Raw genomic sequence first — 22,757 nt, 5'->3', positions numbered from 1 at the left:
TAGAAAAGGTCTATTGTAGATACATGGGAGAGAATAGTCAGAAGGAAAAACAGGGACATCTGGGAGAGTCCAGAGAGGACATGACCTATGAGCTGAGCCATGTGTGAGAGGGAGACAGGTAAGGGAGAAAGGAGAGAGGGGAGCCAGGTGCACCCGTCAGGAGGTCCAAAGGGACAGGAAAGTAGGCTACTAAAATGGTTGGATTGTACTGGGAAGAACAACAACCCAGCTCCCTGAGTTGTAGAGTTTAGGGTAGGGGGTTGGATATGCCAGCCAACAGGGCCCTGAAACAGGTAGGGACAGAAGGATCGCATGGAAAATCTAGTGGCCAACACTTGCTTTGATATGTCATAAACACACCTCAGCCATTTGTCCCAGATTTGAAACAAACATAGTGTAAATTCTTGCTAACACTTGCTGCCTTCTAAGTTTTGTAAAGCGGGCATTAGAATAACCACGAGATGATATTTCACTTTGACTTTATTTTGTGCCTCCCTGATGACTTCTAACCACCAAGAAAATTTTCATTAATCTGGTCATACATAAGTCTTATTTTGAAAAATGCCTTTCTAGGTCCTTGTAAATTTCCTTAATATGTTTTTCTTTTGTGTTGTTTTCTTGTTTTTGAGTTCTTTGATCTACCAATTTTCAAATGTTTTGAGTATTGGTTGTAAGATACTTTAGAAACATAGATTCTCCTACTTTCTAGGTATTCTTTTCAAAAAGTGAAAATAATTATTTCAAAATATTTAACTTCTTTCAACTAACTCCCCTGTAGCATATATAAAGTTTAAAATCTTTAGAATCTAGAAATCAACATTTTTGAGTTATATCTCTTCCAAAAATACCAGGGTCATCATATAAATTCTGTTCTTTTAACAAAATCATAAATTTTATTTGTATGAGTGTCATTAAAACTAAACACTGTAATTTTAGATACCTATTTATCACTTTAAGAACTATATTGGAGCAGTACGGAAGACCTAAGTAAAGAAGGGAATATGGGAGAGAGGCAACTAACACTAAAAGTTCTTTGAAAAGTCATATGCAAATCTACCATTGTAGAACATTCCTAAAACATGTAGGTATATGAAAGCAATTTAAATAAAGACATTACATGATGGGGGAGACAATGCCCTAACTAGTCACTGTAAGCCAGTAAGCAGAACTTATGGTGCCAGTAACAAATTACATATTGTTCAGCAGTTGGCCAAAGGGTCCTCTAAATTGCTCAAACACCACAGGCTATTGTCAAGACTTTTGGTGACCCTACACAGACTGATAGTATGTCCCCATTGCGGAAAACACCTATATTTACGTCATTGAACATGGAGGAATAACGCTGGTCCCCAACTAGAAGCTTAACCTTGACTGACTTGCATTCACAATACTGGCATGTACTTTGTACACACAGGAGGATAAATGTAATCCTCAATATCACCCAAATAAAAGCCCTAAGACCTACAACAAAGATCTGCCTGCAAGATATACTGGTGCAATAATGGCACAAATGTTGTGGCAATAACCAGCCACTTTTTTTATTTAAAACTTACTCTATAAATGGAAACACCTAACATTAAAAGTTGCCAAGAGTTAGATACTAAATAGATCGTAGGCCCCAAGGGAAAATCTAACATTATTAATCCACTGAAGAAACATATTGATAAAGCGATTCCTAATGACTTATGCCTATGTGAATAGATCATTGCATCATACAGCCCTCATCAAAGAAACTTCTTCTTATAGTATATCGTAATTCATACAGAGAACCACAAGTGGACAGTATATAGAATAGCACACAGCCTTAAATGTGCTGTCTTTATCAGCTGCACCCTCTTTCCCATCCTGAGGAATCTAGGTGGAAGAGAAGGCAGGGGAAAGCCACATCTTCCTTACACAACAGGACTTTTACACATATGTACTCAGGGAGACTTGCATCACATGCAAGATGCACAAACCAAACCAGACCAAAAAGCACAGCACTGAGAATAGGAGATGCACACCAAGTCCTATAGGAAGGTGTTTGCCTCTGACACCTTCTGAGGAAGGGAAAAATCAATTTTATCCAACTCAGTGTCATTGGGTATATTAACCACACTCTATGGCAGGCCCTACTCATAGGAGTCATTGGATAACTCACAAGAATTCCATGTTTTCAGAAATTAGATAGTTAGGGAGGCAGGAGAATCTGGGGGGATTTGGAGTACTGGAAAGAATGCAATCCGAATAAAGTGTATAAAATCCTTGAATGGAAAAATAAAATGGAAAAAAGCTTGCAAAGTTCAAAAGAATTTGAATAAAAAATAAAAATATCACAATGTTTATATCTCTATCTATTGACTAAAATAGTGTGCTATGCTTATCATATATGTATATATGCAGATATATGTATCTGTGCTAAATTACATATATAATATTGCTTTCTCATCTATACACATAAACTTGATGTGCAGATGCTTAAGTTACCCTGTTTGAAAATTACCCATTTGTTTTCACACCCTTCATAGGACATATTTTAAAATTATATATATCATTATTTTTCTCTGTGTATGTGTTTCTGTGTGTGATGTGCATATGTGAGATATATTATTAACATGTGTGTGCGGGTACCCATGCAGTTCAGAAGAGCATAAGATGGAACTAGAGTCACAAGGGTTGTGAGTAGAACCCTTCCAGGTCTTCTGGAAGAGAAGTCACTAAGGCAGTGTCCTTAACTGCTTAGTCCCCTCTCCAGCTCTTATACATTGTTATTTCTATATTACTACCAGATTTCTCAGATAATAGTTTTTCTCCAGCACTAGCTTGTTTCAGAATTCTTGTTTGTCATTGTGAAACTATTTGGTTTCTCTTTTTTTTTCTCACATGCATTTGGGTTAAGGATAAAGAGGGTCCTAATGGCCTGCTTTTGTCTTTCTCCAGCGTCTATCCAACGGCTCCATAGACTCAACAGATGACACCAGCCAGATAGTCGAGCTACAAGAGTTGCTTGAAAAGCAAAACTATGAAATGGCCCAAATGAAGGAACGCTTAACAGCTCTTTCTTCCCGAGTGGGAGAAGTGGAACAGGAAGCAGAGACAGCAAGGAAGGACCTCATAAAAACGGAAGAAATGAACACAAAGTATCAGAGGGACATCCGGGAGGTAAGTGGTTAATAGCGTTCTCTGTCTTTACTTCTTGACTGACTTTCCAAGGTTGTTCCAAAAATCTTTCTCCATTTCCGTCCCTAGTGACTGGTAACTTCTTGAAGACCATAATTAGGAATGTTATTTTAGTTATACTCTTTCAGTAAGATAGCAAGAGTTTACTTACTGACCCTTTAAATATGTATGAATGGAAAGCCTTGCTATCAAGTCTCAGCTACTCTAAAGTCTTTGTAAAGATTTAATGACATCTCAAGGCTTCAAGGTTTTAAATTTGAATAACTGTGCTTGTGGGAATGAATCATGCTTTTCTGTGTTATATAGGAGTGCTCAAAACATTATTTTCACTTGTCTGTTATTTGTGTCTCTGAATGCCTGTTCATGAATATTCTATGCATATGTATAATATAACATTTTTTTGTGTATATTCCTCTCTTGCTAGGCTTAGTATTGCTTTGTCTACAAAAAAAGAAAAGGAAAAGAAAAGGAAAGAAAGGAAGGATTTAAATTTATTAAATTATCGAGGAACATATTTTATTTATAATGTCTTAATATATAAATACCTACTAAGATAAATGTTGAAAATTCTTCTTTTTATTTTTCTTGCTTTCAACAATACAGCCTTTTTCCATTTCTTAAATTTTGTTTTTCACATTTTACCTTTTCTACTTGTACAGTATCTTTTGAAGTATATCTTAGTATCTTCAAGTGTGTTTCTCTGTGGCTAGGTAGTTAATATATCTATCTCTATTAGTTGTCTCGAAATTTGTATTTCTTCTTTCTTGAGGCTATATTATCACACTTGCTCCCCTTGCCCCATTAAGAGTATTTGTAATAAAGTATATTCTTAATTAGGTTACTGAATGAATGGATCAGTTCTCAGTCCTTAGAAGCGCTAGTTCATGTCCACTCTTCTGTCCTTGGAGAATGTGTTTTTCTCTGGGCTAGTCGCACGCCAATCTCTCCTGGATGTCTTCCGGTTTACTCTTCCCCTCACCTCAGCTGTTACAATGATTGGCTTTCCTTCCCCTTCCTCATTATGTCTTTTCCTTTCAGTCTTCCATTGCTTTGCTTAAGCTAATAAAGGTCAATGAGTCACGCACTAATCAACCATAGACTCAGTTTCATTCTCTACCTCCCTTTTTTTCCCCTCTCACTTTCCCAGTGTTGTACCTAAAACTCCAAATGACATCTCAGCAATACTAACTTGGCATTCATTTCTTTCTCATTCTTCTGGTAAAACTTTGTGTCCAGAATTTCATGCATCCAATATTATTGCTTAGGCCAAAATCTTAACGGTTCCATGAAATTGTCTTTCAATTTCATGCTATATTTGTTTACATGGTAAATCCTATAATCTATAAATCAATGAAGCAGTCTTCAACTGCTTTCTCTCTTTTTACGAAATCATTATCTTTGAAGATGATATTACAATACTCTACTTAGTGGTCTGCCCATGGCTTATGTCTTCTGATGAACTGGTTCACACTACTTTTATTCTTATAATTTCTTAATTGCTTTATATTCTACTTTTAATAACAATAAATCCATGTAAGTAGCTTGAAAAATATGACCATGTCATTCTAGCCCACTCTACTCAATTAAAGTAGACTCTTAAGCTAGTAGGACTTGCTTGGTTTTATTTTCTCATCCTCTGTCATTCACTCAAATGCTCCCTTCTCGAACGCGTGTTCCCTGGCCTTGCTTTATATAGGTGCCGACTTCCCTTCATATTTCATTCCATTTTTTAATCCCCCAATACGCATCCCTCCTGATCCTAAACATGTCCTTCATTGAGTTCTATTTGTTTCTCTTTTATACCCTTCTTACACAACTGTTGAGCACATAATATCAAAAAAGCTTTTTTTTTACTAAATGGATACTTATCATACTTTATTAAAACGTAAAGTTAGAGCATTCATTGACACATCACTCAGCATGAAGGAGAAAGAAGAATGAAGTCACAGCTGGACTGAAATTCTGATAATGAAATAACTTCATATAATCTCAGAGCCCATAGGCATAGCTTGCTTCTTTGTTGCTTCCTATAGCTCAAATTCATAATAAATAGTGTAATTTAAAGAATATTAGGACCTCAGCCTTTTTAAGTCCACCTTTCACTATCACTTGCAATTTTGTTCATTCTCTAATTCTTCTTGTTCATAGTTCCAGAGATCTAGTTCCTTTATTTGCATTTTAAGCAGTTATATACTTTATGTTTGGCTATGTATCACAGAGAGGCTACTGTATCTCCTGTTCACCCTTCCTTATTGTACATTTTAAAATAACCCTTAATATAAATTGTGCTTAAATAAAGGTGACCAAAAATCAGGTCAAACAGTAGGCAGCAACTGTATTGCCAGAGATTGATTCAGTAGGAATCTATTTCGATGGCTTAGGTCTTCCCCTGGGTAAGTAATTTTTATGTAATATATAATTGTACTTTTGAGGTTTCTAATTCCCTATGTGGCCATATTTCAGTTGGGACTTAGGAAAAGGGAGCATATCCCATTATCCCCTTCAAAGGGAGTTTGTAAGAAGATGTTTTAGGAGGCTGGCAAAAAAAATGGATGTTTAAATACTAGGTGTGAGACAGTAGGAAGTGACAATCTTGAAAAGACCTGTGAAGGGTCTGCACTCAGTGCACTCATCCTGCCTGTCTCTATAAAGCTCCTACTATGTCCTGACTCTCCTCTCTAATGTCCCAGTGACATATGTGAAAAGTATTTTGTTTCATAAAAAAAAAAATAGCATCAGACTGTTACAAATTTGCATGGAAATTTGAGTAATCTAATTCTGTAATCCTGGATCATGGTCACTTATATTTGGCTTCAGAATAAATTCTTTTCTTCTCTTTCAGTTGAGAGTTATGTTTTGTATAACTCAATGGCAGCTTTCATACATTATTTCGGCCACTTAAATAACCAGTATTTTTGTTATTCTTTCCAAAAGTTAAAATGATGTGAAATTCCTATCACTTAAACTCCAAGTCCAGACTCTGTTCCCTAGTAATATATCCCTGGATTTTAATCTTATAAAGTCTGATGTATTGTGGATTTCTTAATAAAGAGGAAGATAATTCACCTTTATACCCTCTCAGAATTACAGCACAGTAGCATGTCAATATGGCATGAATAAAAAAACACTCTGAATAAATGGAGGAAAAACTCGGATAACGGGGTAACAACCAACCATTTAATTACAAATTGAAATGTGTTTCACATTGTATATAAGGGCAATCTAATAAATCTGAAACGAGTTATATAATAAGGTGCAGTCAACGGTTTCTGAGCAGAGTTTTAACTGCTTTATTAAAAAAATACGACGTTTCATTTTAGCTGCTCTTTGCATTAATACAAATCTAAAAGTAGATGGAACTAAACATTATGCAATTATTGAAAAAGCAATTGTAATTTGTGCATTTGCCCTCTTCTTTTTAATCAAGAGGATATTAAACATACATAGATAACACTTCACTCTCTTCATATGTGTGCAAAGAGCTTAACTTTTCTGTGAAGCGTTTGAGCTATATTTATTTTGTGAATGAAGCTAGCTTATCTTTCTGACGTCACACTTAAAGCTCTTTTCACATTTGCAAAGTAATCAAATAAATTAATATATAAGTTCTCATTTACATTAGTTGAGACATGAATTGCATTACCATAGAACTATATCTGATATAATAAAATCCAGTTATATATACTTTGGGTTAGGGGGTCATTGTATTTTTACACTATTTTTCTTTTTATGTAACAGTGTTTAGGAACTAGGAAAAAAGCTTTCTTCTTTAAACTCTCCAAATAACACAGGGGAAAAGCTATTTCTATGACTTGTAAATTCAAAATTTATTTCTGGTAACACAGCCTGCAGTTAAAAATTGAATCATTCCCATGAATCACTAAGTCAAAAATGCTATTGCAAATCTCCATCCACTGGCTCTAAGTGAACTGAGTGGAATGGGCCTGCGCAGTTAAATGTGGACAGGTTTGTAATCACTAATTACAAAGTAGCTGTTTAATGAATGTATATTTTACTTTGGGTACTATATAAAGAAGCTGAACTATTATATCACCTAAATCTTTCTAATTATATGGTATTTATTAATCATCCAGCAAAAAAGATTATGAAAGTAAATCAAGGAACAGAAACTCTTACTCATGGGATATACCATACAAACTTTCATTTCCCAGAAAAAAAAAATTGTCCCTTATTCCTGAAGATATTGCCATCAAAATTTAGAGAGAAATTTATATATGCATGTTAGATTCATAATTTTCTTTTATTCAATGAAATTGGAAAATGTTTCTAGAAGTCTATGTGAAAATAAACATGAATTACACTCTCTAAATAAAAACAAATAAATTAATAGAAATAAAGATTGAGAATCAACATCTTTTTATCCACTAAGAACTAAGATTATTGTTTGGGGGGCTTTCTAAAACCTGGAATACTGATGTTTTACAAAATTATCTGAATTATTCTGCCAAAATGATAGATGACCTAAATTTAATGTGTTTAAATTTTAATATTACATAAATAACTTTTCTTTCACTAGCTCCTGAAGGTCAGGAATATTTGATACAAAAGAGAAGGAATAAAAAAACCTTTTCCAGGTGAAAATGAAGTCAGAGAGTATTATAGATTCTTACCCTTGCCACAACAAATTGATACAAAGTGATTGTCTCATAATGACTCTCATATAGAAAATATTGTGTGGGCATATGATGTGTATGTGGGATCAAACACGACAGCACACATGTGGAGGTCAGTGGACAGCTTCATATAGCTAGATGTCCCCTTCCACCTCATGTGGATTGTAGGCACACACCTGGGTTCTCTGGCTTGCCTTTCCTTAGTTTGTAAGTCATTTGGTATGATCAAATATATACAGTAAACCCTCTTTTATAATAAATATGTCAACTATTATTAATAATATTCTGAATTATTTTTTTCTGAATAATGAACCAAGGGTCTCCTGCATCCTAGGCAACTTCTACATCCAAGTTGTGTCCCCAGCTCCCATCTGCATTTTAAAATACTCAGGTTTTCCTTTGTGTGGAAGACAGATTTCTGATGGTTTTCTCCTTTTTAAAATGTTAATATCATAATTACAATATTTCTCCGTTCCCTTTCCTTACTTCAAACTCTCCCAAACATTTCTTTCCAGTTTTTAAAAAATTTCTGACATCTTTTTATTTATTATTGACTACATATATGTGTCTAATAGACACATATCTATTATCTATTACATATATATACATATATATGTATTCCTAAATATATCCTTCTCTGTTTATATAATGTTACTTGTATGATTATTTTCAGAGTTGGTCATTTGATTCAGGAAGAAAATCTGATGTTCTTTTCTCTGGGAAAGGCCGTCTCTCCTACTTTTAAATAATCTCAGCTACCTACAATTCTTTCTCTAAGGTGAAGCTCTCATGAGCTTTTCTCCATTGACTTTGGCATGTTCATTGGTATCATCTTTCTTTAGCTCACATCTGGGCAATCATCTTTATGAGTTTACATGTGCAGTTTCTGGCATTTGTAAGAGACAAAATCTCAGGAGCAAACACCCTGATGCTCTGGTTATTACAATCTTTCTGCCCCTTCTCTTGCATTGTTCCCTGAGCTGTAGCTGCAGGATCATTCTTTAGATATTTCTATTGGGACTGGGTTTCAAAACTTTGGAATTTGACCTGTTGAGGTTTTCTGTAGTAGTCTGTGTCTGTTGTAAGGAGATGTTTCCTTGATGAAAGGTGAAGACTATAGTTACATGTGGTTATATGAACAAATGTTTATATATTATTTAAAGTTATGTTAGATGAGGAAATCATTGGCTGTGGATGTTCTTCTAATAACTGTGACCTTAGTAGCACTGATTAGGTTTTATAAATATGTGTTATTTATATTTTATGTGTGTGTGTGTGTATATGTGTATGTGTGATGATATACCTGCATGTATATCTGTGTACTTTGTCTGTGCATGACTAGTGGCCCGAACAGTGTGTCAGATTATACTGAACTGGAGTTACAGAAGGCACATGGCTGCCACATGCGTACTGGGAACCAAACCTGGCCCTCCGCAAAAACAGCAAATGTTCTTAGTCACTGAGTCTTCTGTCAAGCTCTCTGGTAGTATCGATGCCTTATTTGAAGATCGCTTTCAAACTATCTCAGCAGTGTAACAACCTCTCCTGGCTTTCCGTTCTGCTCATAGTTGTACTTGTTTCTACCTCATAATGAGCAAATTCACCTGCCATTTAATTCTACAGCAGGAGGCTTGAAAATATGTGTTTTCTACTCTTAGATATTTGAAAGCCCCTCCTGAATTTATGATAAAAAAATAAAAAACCAAAACATTAAAAAGAGACTCGCATTGGGTCTTTTAATTTTAGTTTTTTTTTTTTTTTTTTTTTTTTTTTTTTTTTTTTTGACATGGGACAGGGTTTCTTTCTTTTTGTAGCTCTGGCTGTCCTAACACTCAATCTGTAGACCAGGTTAGCCTCAAACTCAGAGATTCCCCAACATCTGCTTTCAAAGTACTGGATTTTAAGGTATAAGTACCGACCCTGACATACACAGAATCTTCAAAATGCTCTTGAAGAATGTATCTTTACTCGGAAAAGGCTATTTTCTGATATCTTATCATTTCACTTAAATAAGGAAACGACATCTGTCTGAGACTCTGTATAACAGGTTTGTGTGTGTGTGTGTGTGTGTGTGTGTGTGTGTGTGTGTGTGTATGTGTGTGTGTGTGTGTTTTGCACTGAGGGGAATGAAATCAAAGACTTGCCCATGACTTTTACAGTGTTATTTACAGGCAATGGCTCAAAAGGAAGATATGGAAGAAAGAATCACAACCTTGGAGAAACGTTACCTCAGTGCTCAGAGAGAATCTACCTCTATTCATGACATGAATGATAAACTAGAAAATGAATTGGCAAACAAGGAAGCCATCTTGCGGCAGGTTCAGTACCACTGTTTTGAATTTCCTTTTTCTCTGTGTGTGTTCCCATCATTTTCAAAAAGCATAGAATAAAATAGGATTTTTTAGCAGATGAGCAATTATGTTTTAAAACTTAGAACAGTATTAATGAAGCAATTTTTATTTTTTAGTTTATTTTAACAAAAGTAGAAATCACTCATATGAAAACAATAATGCAGCAAATTCTGACTTTTGATCTAGATAAGAAGTCGAAGCTAAGGAGTTTGTTTGTAATTACTTCATTAATTGTAGCCTCCATCTTCTGATTAGCTGTAATTATTCTACTGCACACTCTGAGGATCAAAGACAGGACTATGTCTCAAGGTCACACACATCATAAATGTCAGTGCTGGAAGGTCTACCTAGACCCACAGCAAAAGAAAGAGCATCAGCCTATAAAACAGCCGTGGCTTTCTCCCTGCTTCTGAAAATTAAGTTTTAATGGAATATACGCACCTAATAATTTAAACATTGTTTGTGGTTGTTCTCATGTTACATCAGCATACTAGAGGAACTGAACCAGAGATCATGATAACACAATCCTAAAATACTATTTGTCCAATACAGAAGAGTTGTTTGTCTAATCTCTAGAGTGTGGCCTCCTGTGTACTATACTCCTTAGCTTACACCAGTCTAAAACTATGGTTTTAAATAGGTTTTTTTTGTTCTAATGGTATTATGGAGTATTAATACTGAGCTATATTCCATTTGTCCAAGTGCTTTCTCATTAGAAATTTCTTTACTGTTTGCTGCCAATGGTAAAATTATTACTATTTTATTGTATTGAATTTCAGTAATTAAAATTGACAAATAAATCGTGAAATCATGACAACAGTCATCACCTAGCGTAGTTAAGTATGGTAATAACTGATTTCAAATATAGAGAAATTGTCAAGTTCAAAGTCCATATGACTTATTCTAGCTAAGCTAACACTTGTCTGTCTAAATGGTGCCCTCATCATCCCTATTTCAGATGGAAGAAAAGAACAGGCAATTACAAGAGCGTTTAGAACTGGCTGAGCAAAAGTTACAGCAGACTATGAGAAAGGCCGAAACTCTGCCAGAAGTGGAGGCTGAATTGGCTCAGAGAATTGCAGCCCTAACAAAGGTACTGCAACAAACACACGCGGTCAGCCTTGATGTGTTTGCAAAAATAACCGTCTATCAAAGTGGAGTCAGCAATTGCTCTCTTCAGGCTATGTGAACCTTACAATAGTCAGCTCTCTCTTTTCTTTGTTCATTATGACTTTGTTTCTTTGTGGCATATATCTTTCTTACAGTGAATTGAACAATTGTTACATGAATATGACAACTTCCTTCTCTATTTAAACTTTGACAAGAAAAGCAAAATTTCACATTGTTGATAAAGTAAATTTTCTATGGTAGTTTCTGTACATAATACCTATGTAATTTAAATTGTAAAACTATGTTTATTAAATACTACAATTTAACCTGCTTTGTATGAGTGGTTTGCTATTGGAACAATAAAATATATTAACTGTTGAATAAGGTTATATTGTAATATGGTGAACACTGAAGGAAGTCTAAAAGTTACAGATGAAAGTCATTAAGTTATATGAAACTACTTTTATAATTGTGTTTTCTTCTGAAAAAATGAGATTGGGTATAATATACTGTATCGTTGTTGCATAGTACATTCTAAAAGTGTTCTATATTATATATCATAAAGCCATTCTAATAGAAACATTTTAATTCTAATAGACCAATAGAAATCACATCCATTTCACCCAGAAAGTCCTGGTTTTGTCACTAGATCATGTTTTACTTTTATGTCAGTTGAAAGGTACACACATATTCTGAACATTCATAAAAACATTGCAGTTCTCTAAGCGGTCCAGGCTACACAAAGAATAGGTACTCAAAATATGTGAACTTGTACACTTTAATAATAGAGACCATTCAAAACTGGTGCAGGATGTTGGTGCAGTGTTTGAGAAAGGGACACAGTCTCACTATCTTTGCGGGAAAAGCAAAGAATAAGGTGAAGTGTTTGACAGTGTTCTTGTGTGTTAAGATGAAATATTCACATGAGAGAGCAACAATTGGACAAAGATGAGCAGGACTGGAGATCATCAAATTACCTGCTGAATTTTTGAGTATTAGGATATGACCTGATGAAACATTAGTCTGTTAGGGAAAGGTTACTATATTTAAATCCTTCTATATTCATAGACCACACCAGTAAATAACACTTGGACTTTGAAAATATAGAGACTGAAAATATAGCATATATATTATGTAGCTTCAAGATATTTCCGAAGTTATTTAAGGCTATCCAAGCATACCAAAAGTTTTATATTTTCTTTTGTAAAGACGTATTTTAAATTGCTATAATATAGATTAAGACACACACATGGTTGTTTTGTTTTAATCTAAACTATATAAGGAGCTTGCCTAAAAAGTTGCCACGTTAAATTTTGCTATTGTGTAATTCAATAAGAAAATATCTGGTAAGACTTTGGATAGAGTAACCATCAGTATTTATTTCACTGAACAAAATATAAAAATTTAAAACTTTTTCTAAAGAAATACACCTTAAAATTCATTAAATCATTATCCAAAATGTAAATACATTGATGTATTTACAATGAAATATAATTTAAAATATAGCTATTGACTTACATAACTTTAAATTAAATAGTCTAAAATAATTATTTTATGATACAACCCCCCCAAATTTTCTCTTTTATTACTACCATCTGGTAATGCTAAATACCTTTGTTAAGACATAGTACATAATATAGATAGGAACTAATTACCATGGTGGATAATCTTCCTTTTTATCCATACTCTGATTATTCAATATTTTAGAAAACCTTAACTTTCTTCAAAATTCTTCTAAAAGTGCATAATTTATTCATTGACTCCTATCACTTTGGCTTCTATCAGCTTCTAGAATGATAGTATATTTCAGGTGTATATTACAGGTTTTATATTATGGACACAGTTTTATTTTGTTATCTCTTTAGCGTATACCATGTCTATAACTTGAGTATGACAGTTCCTCTGGGAAATCTCACATCAACCATCTTGCACTCATCTGTGTATTTACTCAAAACCCTCAGAGATGATATAATTAATTTGTTTTATTTTGTTCAATTTAAATTTGCTGTCAGTATACGATTATTTATGATCATCAGTGGCCTTTTATCTACTCCTCGTGAAACTTTCTACTATTCTAAATACAAATAGTCAGCTTGGTTTATGTCTCAGAATTTTCCTCTTGCGTTTTTAAATGATATTCCACAAACTAATCAAGCATTTAATTTGGCATATGCATATATACACGTGTGTTTTATTTTTTACCAATCTCTATCATAACTTTCTCTTCAAGATTTTCTTGTACAGCCTTTTTTTCATTATTCAGATTTTATATTCATATTCTTCTCACAAGGATTTCTTTCATCATTTGTCTAAAGCCTTAACTCATTTGAAATTTCCCTATATCATATTAAAGAGTATAGCCAAAATGAACTCTTCGAGTACGAATAAAAGCAGACTGATCCTATAGCACTGGAATTGTGTCAGCCACTACAACTGTGCTATCCCCAAGTCTAAAGGCAATAAATTTTGGTACTCTTGGCCAAAATCTGTTCCCTGTATTGCTTAGAGATGATAGCTGAATTTATTCTGACTGTTTTTTTAATCATCTAGTTAGAGAGATATGCAAAGTAGGCAAAGCTCGTGTAAAGCTTTTTGAAAGAATTCTCAATTAATGCCCATAAATAAAAACTAAATGTGATGGTTATATATAATTAACAATCAAAGTCCAATCTATACTCCCAATGTTATGATTTGTTGTATTTATTTCTTTAATTAAAATCTATATATCCTCAAGTAGAACATAACTCATCTGGAATTTTATGAGGTATTTCATTAGTTTTAGTACTAATAAAAGTTTCAGTAATAACATAATTTAGAAGTGACAATACTTGTTTTTGTGTATGAAGTGAATTTTCTCAAAGTTTTCTCATTTTCTTCAGTGAAGGAAGAAACATGATAAGGTTTGAAGATGTAAAGATTATACTTTTAAAGAGAGCCTTCTAGAAGTTCAAGTATCCATATCACTCTTCTTAATCAGTCACTTATTGAATTTAATAACTTAAATTACTATAAAGTACAAAGGTTTACTTACAAATTTAAGATACACAATTTCAACAACCTCTTTTCTGTATTGCTTTTCCTAATAGGACTTGCAAGTTTTAAATGGTATAAAAACAGAGGAGTGGAGAGATTACTTATGGAAAACCTGAGATCAGTTCCCAGCACCCATGCTGGGTGGCTCTCACTGTCACCTGTAACTCCAGTTCTATTGACTGGCCACCCTCTTCCTGCCTTCCGAGGCACTGCAGTCGCATACACTAACCTACACACAGAAGCACACATACAAATATAACTATTTTAATTTAAAACCTATGAATTAAAATTTAAATAATAAAATCTTGTTTGCTTGCATTTGAGGATCATGGTAGCTTTTATTGCTGCTTCTATTTGGAGACTTGTGTAAGACCCTTGGGAGCAAATTGTGATGATCTATGTTTATAAAATAAATGCATGAGATAGGAAATCTAAATGATGAGCTATAATTTACACAAATGTTAAATGTTACTTCTTAAAGTAAGCTAGAATTTATTGTGTAATGTATCATAACTGCAAATTAACTGGTTACTATTCCTTTTAAATTAATGCATAATATGTTTACATAAAGTCCTATATTAGTTTAAAATAAGGTTCACTGTTTCCAAATGAGACAATATGTCAAAGGATATGTTCTAGAGTTAAAATTGTGTTACTGATATAAGATTGTTTTGGTGTTGTAATTATTTAACTTGCAATAATAATTAAAATGTTGACATAATGCTAGAAGTACTTTATGCATAACATACTAATACAATTCAGCAATCAGCAATGTCCCATGTATTAACACTTTACACCTGTGGTGTCCTAACAGCAAGATATGTAACTAGCCTCAGCACTTAGGCAATCACTAGCTCACGGAAGCTCTGTGCTTCCATTCACTCTATGGTACTATTCTGTTTCCATAGTAACAAATTAGTGCAGACATTCTTTTGATGTGGTCCTTCATATCATTTTTGAGCATTCACAAAGATTTTTGTCCTTATGACATTATTATTGCCTGATAAGTTGAGAACTTTTAATCGTTTTCATCTAAATATTTAAATTACACTGCTGGATAAGGCCATTGTGTCCCGGAGTCATTTTTTCATGGACCACTCACTGTGGCCAAGGAAGCTCAATCCTGTTTGAGTTTACTCATAATAACGTATCCTGGGCCTTAGTCTTACTTCTGGTTTCTACATATGAGGCCTTCTATTATGTCCAAATATGATACCCCGAGTCATAGCCAAGAGAATTCTCCTTGAAATGCAAGGTTTACGTCATATTTTTCTTAGTAATGAGAAAAAAACAAAAGATAAAGATGTTTCAGCATCTATCAGAGACATTCTAGTGTTTGGTTTCTCATAATTCCAGTTATTACATGTCATTTCCAGAGTAGCTTTAACTCACCTTGTAAAATTCACTCATTGCCAGCTGTCACTAACCCTTCATACCTCAGGTCCACAGCTTTTTATTTGAGCATATCATTGTCTTCCATGTGTAACCATCCATGGCATTATCATCACTTGATATCAGAATAGTTCCTTCTACATGAAATTTTGTCTATTAAAGTATTAAATCTGATGTCACCTTTATTTTAAGCTTTCTGTACTAAGTTCTGTTTGGTGTCAGTGTCTTTAGTTCTGATTTTTTCAACTTTGTCCCTCTCCTTTTCCTTGACCTGTTAGTCTGACCCAACCTCCTCTACCTCATCCGATGATTATCAATATGTTATGGAAGCTAAACTCCAAGAAATGATCTCCATACGTAGGAAGGTAGTCCTACTGGACTTTACTTTCTATCGCTAAATAGAATCCATCTAAGTTTTTTTTTCTTTTCATTTATAAAAATTACTTTACTTTTCTTTATTGATAATCGACCATCTGTGCAGTTCAGTGCTTCAGGAGCTTAAGATTGGACAATGGCAGGTTTGTGTTCAAACCATGCACCGTCTGCATGTCACATTTGGCTGATTTCACTGCTCATAAACAACTTGAGTGTTTTGCTGATGCTTGAATGGAACAGGCCTTTGTAGCTGACACATTTCAAGCAATGCTGTTCAGCTGCCTGTTTAAAGAAAGTTTGTTTTCGGAAACTATGTTTGCGGTTGGTAGTAGCTTGCTTTACATTTTATTTCAGTTTATTTAGACGGGAGGAATGAACTCATCCTACATTTGAGGTCCACTCTCTGTATTTCTTAACAGGCTGAAGAAAGGCATGGAAATATTGAAGAACGTATGAGACACCTCGAGGGTCAACTGGAAGAGAAGAATCAGGAACTTCAAAGAGTATGTATGAAGCTTTTCCTTCTATCCTTAGATTTTGAAACCACAAGCTGCACACTGGAGGTAATATTTTTAATTAGAATTTGTGTTCAAAAGCCATGGAGCTAGAAAATATTTACTTTGAGTGATGTTACCCAGACACAGAAAGATAATTATTACCTGTACTCACTCTTAAGAGGTTTGTAAACATAAAGCAAAGAAAACCAGCTTACAAATCACAATCCCAGAGAACCTAGATAACAATGAGGATCCTAAGGGAGCCATACATGGATCTAATCTATGTGGGAAGTAGAACAAGGCAAGGGGACCTTGGGAGAAGGTTGAAGGGGTGGACAGAGAAAGGGAGGGGAGGGGAGAAAAATGTAGAACTCAATAAAAATCAATAAAAAAAATTATAAAGTTATGCTCTGAGCATCTGAAAAAAATGGTTTCTTTAAATTTAATCAAAACCATGCTCAGAATTATATTCAGTTCAAAACCAGCAAAACCATAAAATTAATCTTGAACAGCAGTGAGTGTTTTTTTTTTTATGCCAAATACATGGTTTGCTCTTTTTCTTAAATATAAGGCTAGGCAAAGAGAGAAAATGAATGAAGAACATAATAAAAGGTTATCTGATACCGTGGACAGGCTTCTGACAGAATCCAATGAACGCCTTCAACTGCACTTGAAGGAAAGAATGGCCGCGTTGGAAGAGAAGGTACGGTTACAGACAGGGCGAGAAGCACGTGCATGCTTAGCCCTGTTGTCTGGCTTGTGATGTTTTTCTACCCTGCGGTAATCATGGTTTGTGTCCGGCATTCAGCTGACTTTGCTTAGCATAAAACGAGTCAATATAGTTTTAGGAAGTGAGCCAAGAATTTGAATGAAATATTATAACATCATGTTTTGAATAAATAACTATATGACACATGATAAATATTAGATATTAGTATGTTTGTTAGAACCAAATATATTATAATATGCTGTGATTTGTGATAAAAAATGTTTCATTTATCTTTTTACTATTTGTAAAAGCATACTAGGAAGACAAAGATAAATACTGAGTGTGGGTCTACTTGAAACTGTTGAGTGTTTAATCTGCTAACTACCAGGACGGAAAGTCAACGAATGCATGGGAGGCTGTGTCAGTAACAGGATTACTGCTGTTGGCAGAAGAGCGTTTAGGAACCCCTAATCCCGACTACACTGGTTTCAAGAAACCTGTTTTTATGTTCAGCCTGAAACTTGATACACAATCATGCCTGTCACTTGGATAACTGGAAAATAGCACACCAACCAAATGTTGAGCAGGTGGCCAAACCCAGACCTACACCAGAGAGTAATCACCAAAACCTAAGGAAGACAAATTATTTCAAGAATCTCAATAGAATGTCAGTTACTATCTTCTTCAAGCATTTTACATTGACATCTAATCAGGAAACGAACATGTTTTAACAAAATGTTAGCAAATTTTGATTTATTGACACATTAAAAAGTAAAAGCATGTTTCTAATACTTGACCTGGACTCACCACTTACCATTTGAAGGATAGCTTAATTGTTTCCCATGAAAAACAGTCTGAGAAGCTCAGAGGGTAATATTTAGGCTGTTTAGGCTTCACTGGAAGCCAAGTGAAGCAAATTAGTATTTCTCATATAAATAATTTATTTTGCAAAGTGTTGAGTGTCACTTTTAAAGATTTCAATGAAACCAAGTTTCCATAGAAACCAGGAAATAGATTTACTAAGGAAGGAATCATAAGAGGTTCTGGAGTGCTCAAGTATACATATACAGATTTAAATATATTCACCATATTGCTTCTTTCTTTTTTTCTTTTCCATAGAATGTTTTGATTCAAGAATCAGAGACCTTCAGAAAAAATCTTGAAGAATCTTTACATGATAAGGTATTTGGAAACATTTTGCCAGTTATCTTATTCACATTGATGAATACATCATAAAGTAATGTGATGAAAATAATTTTTGGTTATACTCTTAAATTATTTTAACTTTGTATGCTTATAGCAGAGCATAAATTTATATAGAAATTGGGCAATTTTTGGCATTGAACACACTGAAAGCCAGTATTCTGCAAACTCAACTAGTGTTAACTAAAAATCGCCATTATTCACTATCTCAACCTTTACATAAATAACTTATATAAATAAAATAAAAATATATTCACTAGGTTTTGTCTAGTCTGAGAAATTATTTCTGAAAAAAAACAATGTGTCTATTATATTTAAAAAAAGGTGTCATTAAATACTTCTAGCATCGCCTTACTTCTAAGGCAATTGAAAATCTAGTAGAAGAAGCTTCTTACCTTACAAACAGGGATTCAGAATGGCAGAAACAAAGGACAAATAGGGCAGGGTGAGCCCAGTTAGTAAAGACCACACTACACTGGTGATATAAAAAACAACTTTGGGGATGCAGGATGCAACTAAAAAATTAGGCAATGGCACAGAGCTACAGACACAGCCTGAGTATAGGTACTTGTTAGTTTTGAAGGCGATGCATAAGTGTGATACTTTAAAATAGGAGAGGGATTTGATGGGAACCAAGCATTTATATTGTAGGAGATGTGACTTAAGAGGCTGACAAAATATGGACTGTAAATTTCTTAAAATTTGAGATACTAATACTAGTAATATGTAGCATCCTACTTGATTTGTCTTGTTTCCTTATGTCATTTAAAACACCAGCTTAATATCCATCCTGTAGTTGTGCATTGGAAACACACACAAAAAGGAAGAGTGAAAGGTAAGGGGGAAAAGGGACCAAAGAATAAAGGAGAGAGTAACAAGTAGAAAGAAGGTAAAAGGAAGGCAGGAAGAAATGAATTAAAGGTTTATCATATGTAAAATAATACATAAAATACTTAAAATATGACAGGAATGGGAAACTTAACAATTTCATAAGATGTTATTAGTATAGTCTGTGATAATTTGAAGATAATAGTCATTCAGTTACAGAGTTGGAATGTCTATGCTCTTAGGATATGCTGTTTAATTTAGCACTGTAGCAGTGGTAACCAAAGGATGGCGTGGAAATATTGCTGAATGACTAGCAAAGTCTACAGGAAAAAAAAAGCTTTATTTTAGTACGCTCTTACAGAAACTTAAAGGGCAGTGGTGGTCCAGGGGAGTTTGGACTTTATGGATAGCACAGAGGAACCAAGGATGGGTGACCAGATGAATCATCAGAATTTTGTTTGATGTTCACATGTGTCGTGAACTAGTTCTGACCAGATTGTGAATTTTGGACTTGATCTTGTTATGCAATGTGAAGTTATTTAAAGTTCCGTGGGTTCCTGGCAAGATCCTCAAAACCTACTCCCCCAACACCTACTCTAGCCTGTAGCTGTAGCAATCTGCCCAAGCAACCAACATTCCAAGTCATATTATGCATTATATCCTTGCTAATGTCAATCTCCAGAAAAGGTATTCCTAGAACAAACTTCATTTTGGGACTGTCTATCTGTACAGCTAAGCCAACTCACTAATCTTAGTACATGTATAATTGTTCAAATGTACATTCAAGCACCACTACCACGTAACCAGGCCAACATTACCAGCAATCTTCTAAGCAAATCATATACAACCTCGTTTCCCCCATTAGTCAAGTTACAAAATCAAACTTGAAACTATGGCAAACTCTTGTGTTTATATAATTTTCCTCTCTCAAACCAGTAGGTAAATTCTGTTACTTCTATTTAAAATATGATAAAAAACTATCCACTTTGTCCAGTAATATTCTTATCTACCCCGTGATTCTGTTTATAATCTTGGAGAGCTCCAAATAGTTGTATTGCTACCCTGCTTCCAAAATTCATGTGATCTTTTATTCAGAGTCTATGCAGGGATCATGCAGAGATGCTTCTCTGCTCAGATTTTCCCCTTTTGTTCCCTTTCCTTCTCACAGTAATAAGCCAGAGAGTTTCAAGAAGCATTAGTGCTTTTTCCTTCATTCTGCGGTAATTTTACTTAATCTACACCCTACCTATATTTTGCTTTGATGTCTCTAAGCCACCAACCCGGGGGTTATATCCTGTCTCTCCAAATATACTTTCATCTACAATGTTCTTACTTAATATGTTCTTTTATTTTATTCAGGACATCACTCAAATGTCATGTTGTATATCATATTTTAAGAATTCTTCTATCTTCCTAACAATATAATTTACTTGTATATTTTACTTATAAGTTGCCTTTTTTATTAATGTACATTTAGAAAAAAGCAACACAATTCTTTTATACTGGTGAAGAGAAAAGAAACTCAATGAATATTTTTCTGAAAATAATGAAGTTGAAGAAGAAATTATTTCAAGCAAATTATTTTTTGAATATCGTATGTTTTAAATATCATATGTTTGAAGTGAAGAGGTGTGCCAAGAATATTGAAGTAATAAATAATTTACAAATTTGTCAAAAGAATTTAGGATTATTAGATCTGAGGTTCCGAACATGTAATAGAAATGTCACAGAGGCTATAATAACATAGTGTTAATTTTCTATTGCTGTAAAGAGACATCATTCCCAAGTCAACTCATAAAAGACAGAGTTTGTTAGGGCTTCCAACTAGAAGGTGAGTCTATGACTATCATAGCAGACTGAATAGAAACAAGCACAGTCATGGCATTGGAGCAGTGCCTGAGAGTTCAAATCTGATCCCCAAATAAGAAAAGAACAGACAACTACATGGGATAGTGTGGGTTTTGATACCACAGAACCCATCCCCAACGATATAACATCTTCCGAAATGCTACACCTCCTAACTCTTCCCTGACAGTTCCACAAACTGGGAACTAATTATTCAAATATATGAACCTATGGGGATCATTTTCATCAAAACCAGTCATTGTATGGTGAAAAAGGGAATATGAATCAAATAAAATGTAAGAGTCGGCTAGTGAGAAACTGTAGAAACTAAGGACTCACTAACACACATATCAGAATCAAGTATTAAAGCATTATGAAATAATTTCATATGCACTTAGCTAATAGCTGTGAGACAACCCAGTCTTTATTAACTTACCCACTGAGGTATTTAATACTAGTCTGAAAAGAATTATAGGCAAACAAAATTAAGCCTGTAGTTAGGTTATTGACAGCCATTCTTTCATGAATGGCTGAGTCTTTCCAATCTTATTTATACTTCATTTATTCACATCTCAAGAAATCTTAAAAGTTGAAATTTTTGGTTTCCATTTTAAGATGAAATTCTGCTCCCTTACATCATGTGCCCTTCAACCTTGATGAAACAAATAAAAATGTTTCTTTTTATTTCTTTTTATATGTTAGGGTTCTCTAGGAGAATATAACTGATTAAATGAATATATATCTATTCCATATATATATATATATATAATTTCTTTTTATATGTTAGGGTTCTCTAGGAGAATATAACTGATTAAATGAATATATATCTATTCCATATATATATTATATATTCCATATACTCATATATATGAGTGTGTTTCAGGCTTTCAATGGAAGGTTCAAGAATCTAATAGGTTTTCAGTCCACAAAGCTGAACATCTCAGTTGGTCTTCAGTACACACAAAATCCCGAAGACGTAGGCTCTAATGCCAGTGAAGGAACAGACTTGCCACAGAGAGTGAGAGACAGTCTACAAAGAGCAAGCTTCCCTCTTAAAATGTCCTTTACATAGGCTCCATGAGAAGAGGTGGCCCAGTTTAAAGATAGAGCTTGCCACCTCAAAAGATCTGGGTTAAAAGTAGATCTTCCCAACTGAAACAAATTCACTAAAGAACAAAAACAATAAAATACTACTTCTTCACAGGGGAACCCAGCCCTTGGGTTTTTGTTTTTTCCAGATGTAGTCAAGTGACAACCTAAAGAGTATACATCACACTCACTGTATGTAGAGATGTTTTATTTAACTTGAAACAGGTGTGATTTGTCTTTTGCATTTGAAGTAACCTATCTTATTAATGATTACGATAATCTCACAAATTTGTAAAACTTTAGGATTAATAAGTACCAGGGAGTAGAGGTAATTTTGTTGACTTCTGTTATTGGCATATTCATTATGAAAGGTAAACAAAGTATAGTTTCTGATTATATCCTGTTTACTTTAATAAATTATAATCATTTTCCCTTTTAAATGCTTATTTATTTATTTTTATTTATCAAAAATTTCCACCTCCTACCCTTCTCACATTCCCCTCTCACTCCCCCCACTCCTCTCCCCCTCCCT

At 34.1% G+C, this 22,757-nt stretch overlaps 1 protein-coding gene across 17 annotated transcripts in view; it reads left to right on the top strand.

The window, feature by feature from the left end:
- The window catches only part of Ppfia2 (PTPRF interacting protein alpha 2), a 341,255-nt gene that overhangs the window by 245,036 nt on the left and 73,462 nt on the right, over positions 1–22,757 (top strand). For 8 of the 17 annotated variants that reach the window (XM_026784463.1, XM_026784461.1, XM_026784462.1 and 5 more), the window contains 6 exons: positions 2,920–3,141; positions 9,965–10,111; positions 11,103–11,237; positions 16,474–16,557; positions 17,123–17,254; positions 18,380–18,442. In XM_026784463.1, the coding sequence (XP_026640264.1) occupies positions 2,920–3,141; positions 9,965–10,111; positions 11,103–11,237; positions 16,474–16,557; positions 17,123–17,254; positions 18,380–18,442 (783 nt within the window). Of the gene's footprint in view, positions 1–2,919; positions 3,142–9,952; positions 10,112–11,102; positions 11,238–15,957; positions 16,045–16,473; positions 16,558–17,122; positions 17,255–18,379; positions 18,443–22,757 lie in introns of all 17 variants that reach the window. The other 9 variants (XM_026784468.1, XM_026784460.1, XM_026784466.1 and 6 more) reach the window with 3 other exon arrangements.

The sequence above is a fragment of the Microtus ochrogaster genome, chromosome 24 (assembly GCF_000317375.1).
Source record: "Microtus ochrogaster isolate Prairie Vole_2 chromosome 24, MicOch1.0, whole genome shotgun sequence".
Lineage (NCBI taxonomy): Eukaryota > Metazoa > Chordata > Mammalia > Rodentia > Cricetidae > Microtus > Microtus ochrogaster.
This window is presented reverse-complemented; position numbering and strand designations above follow the sequence as displayed.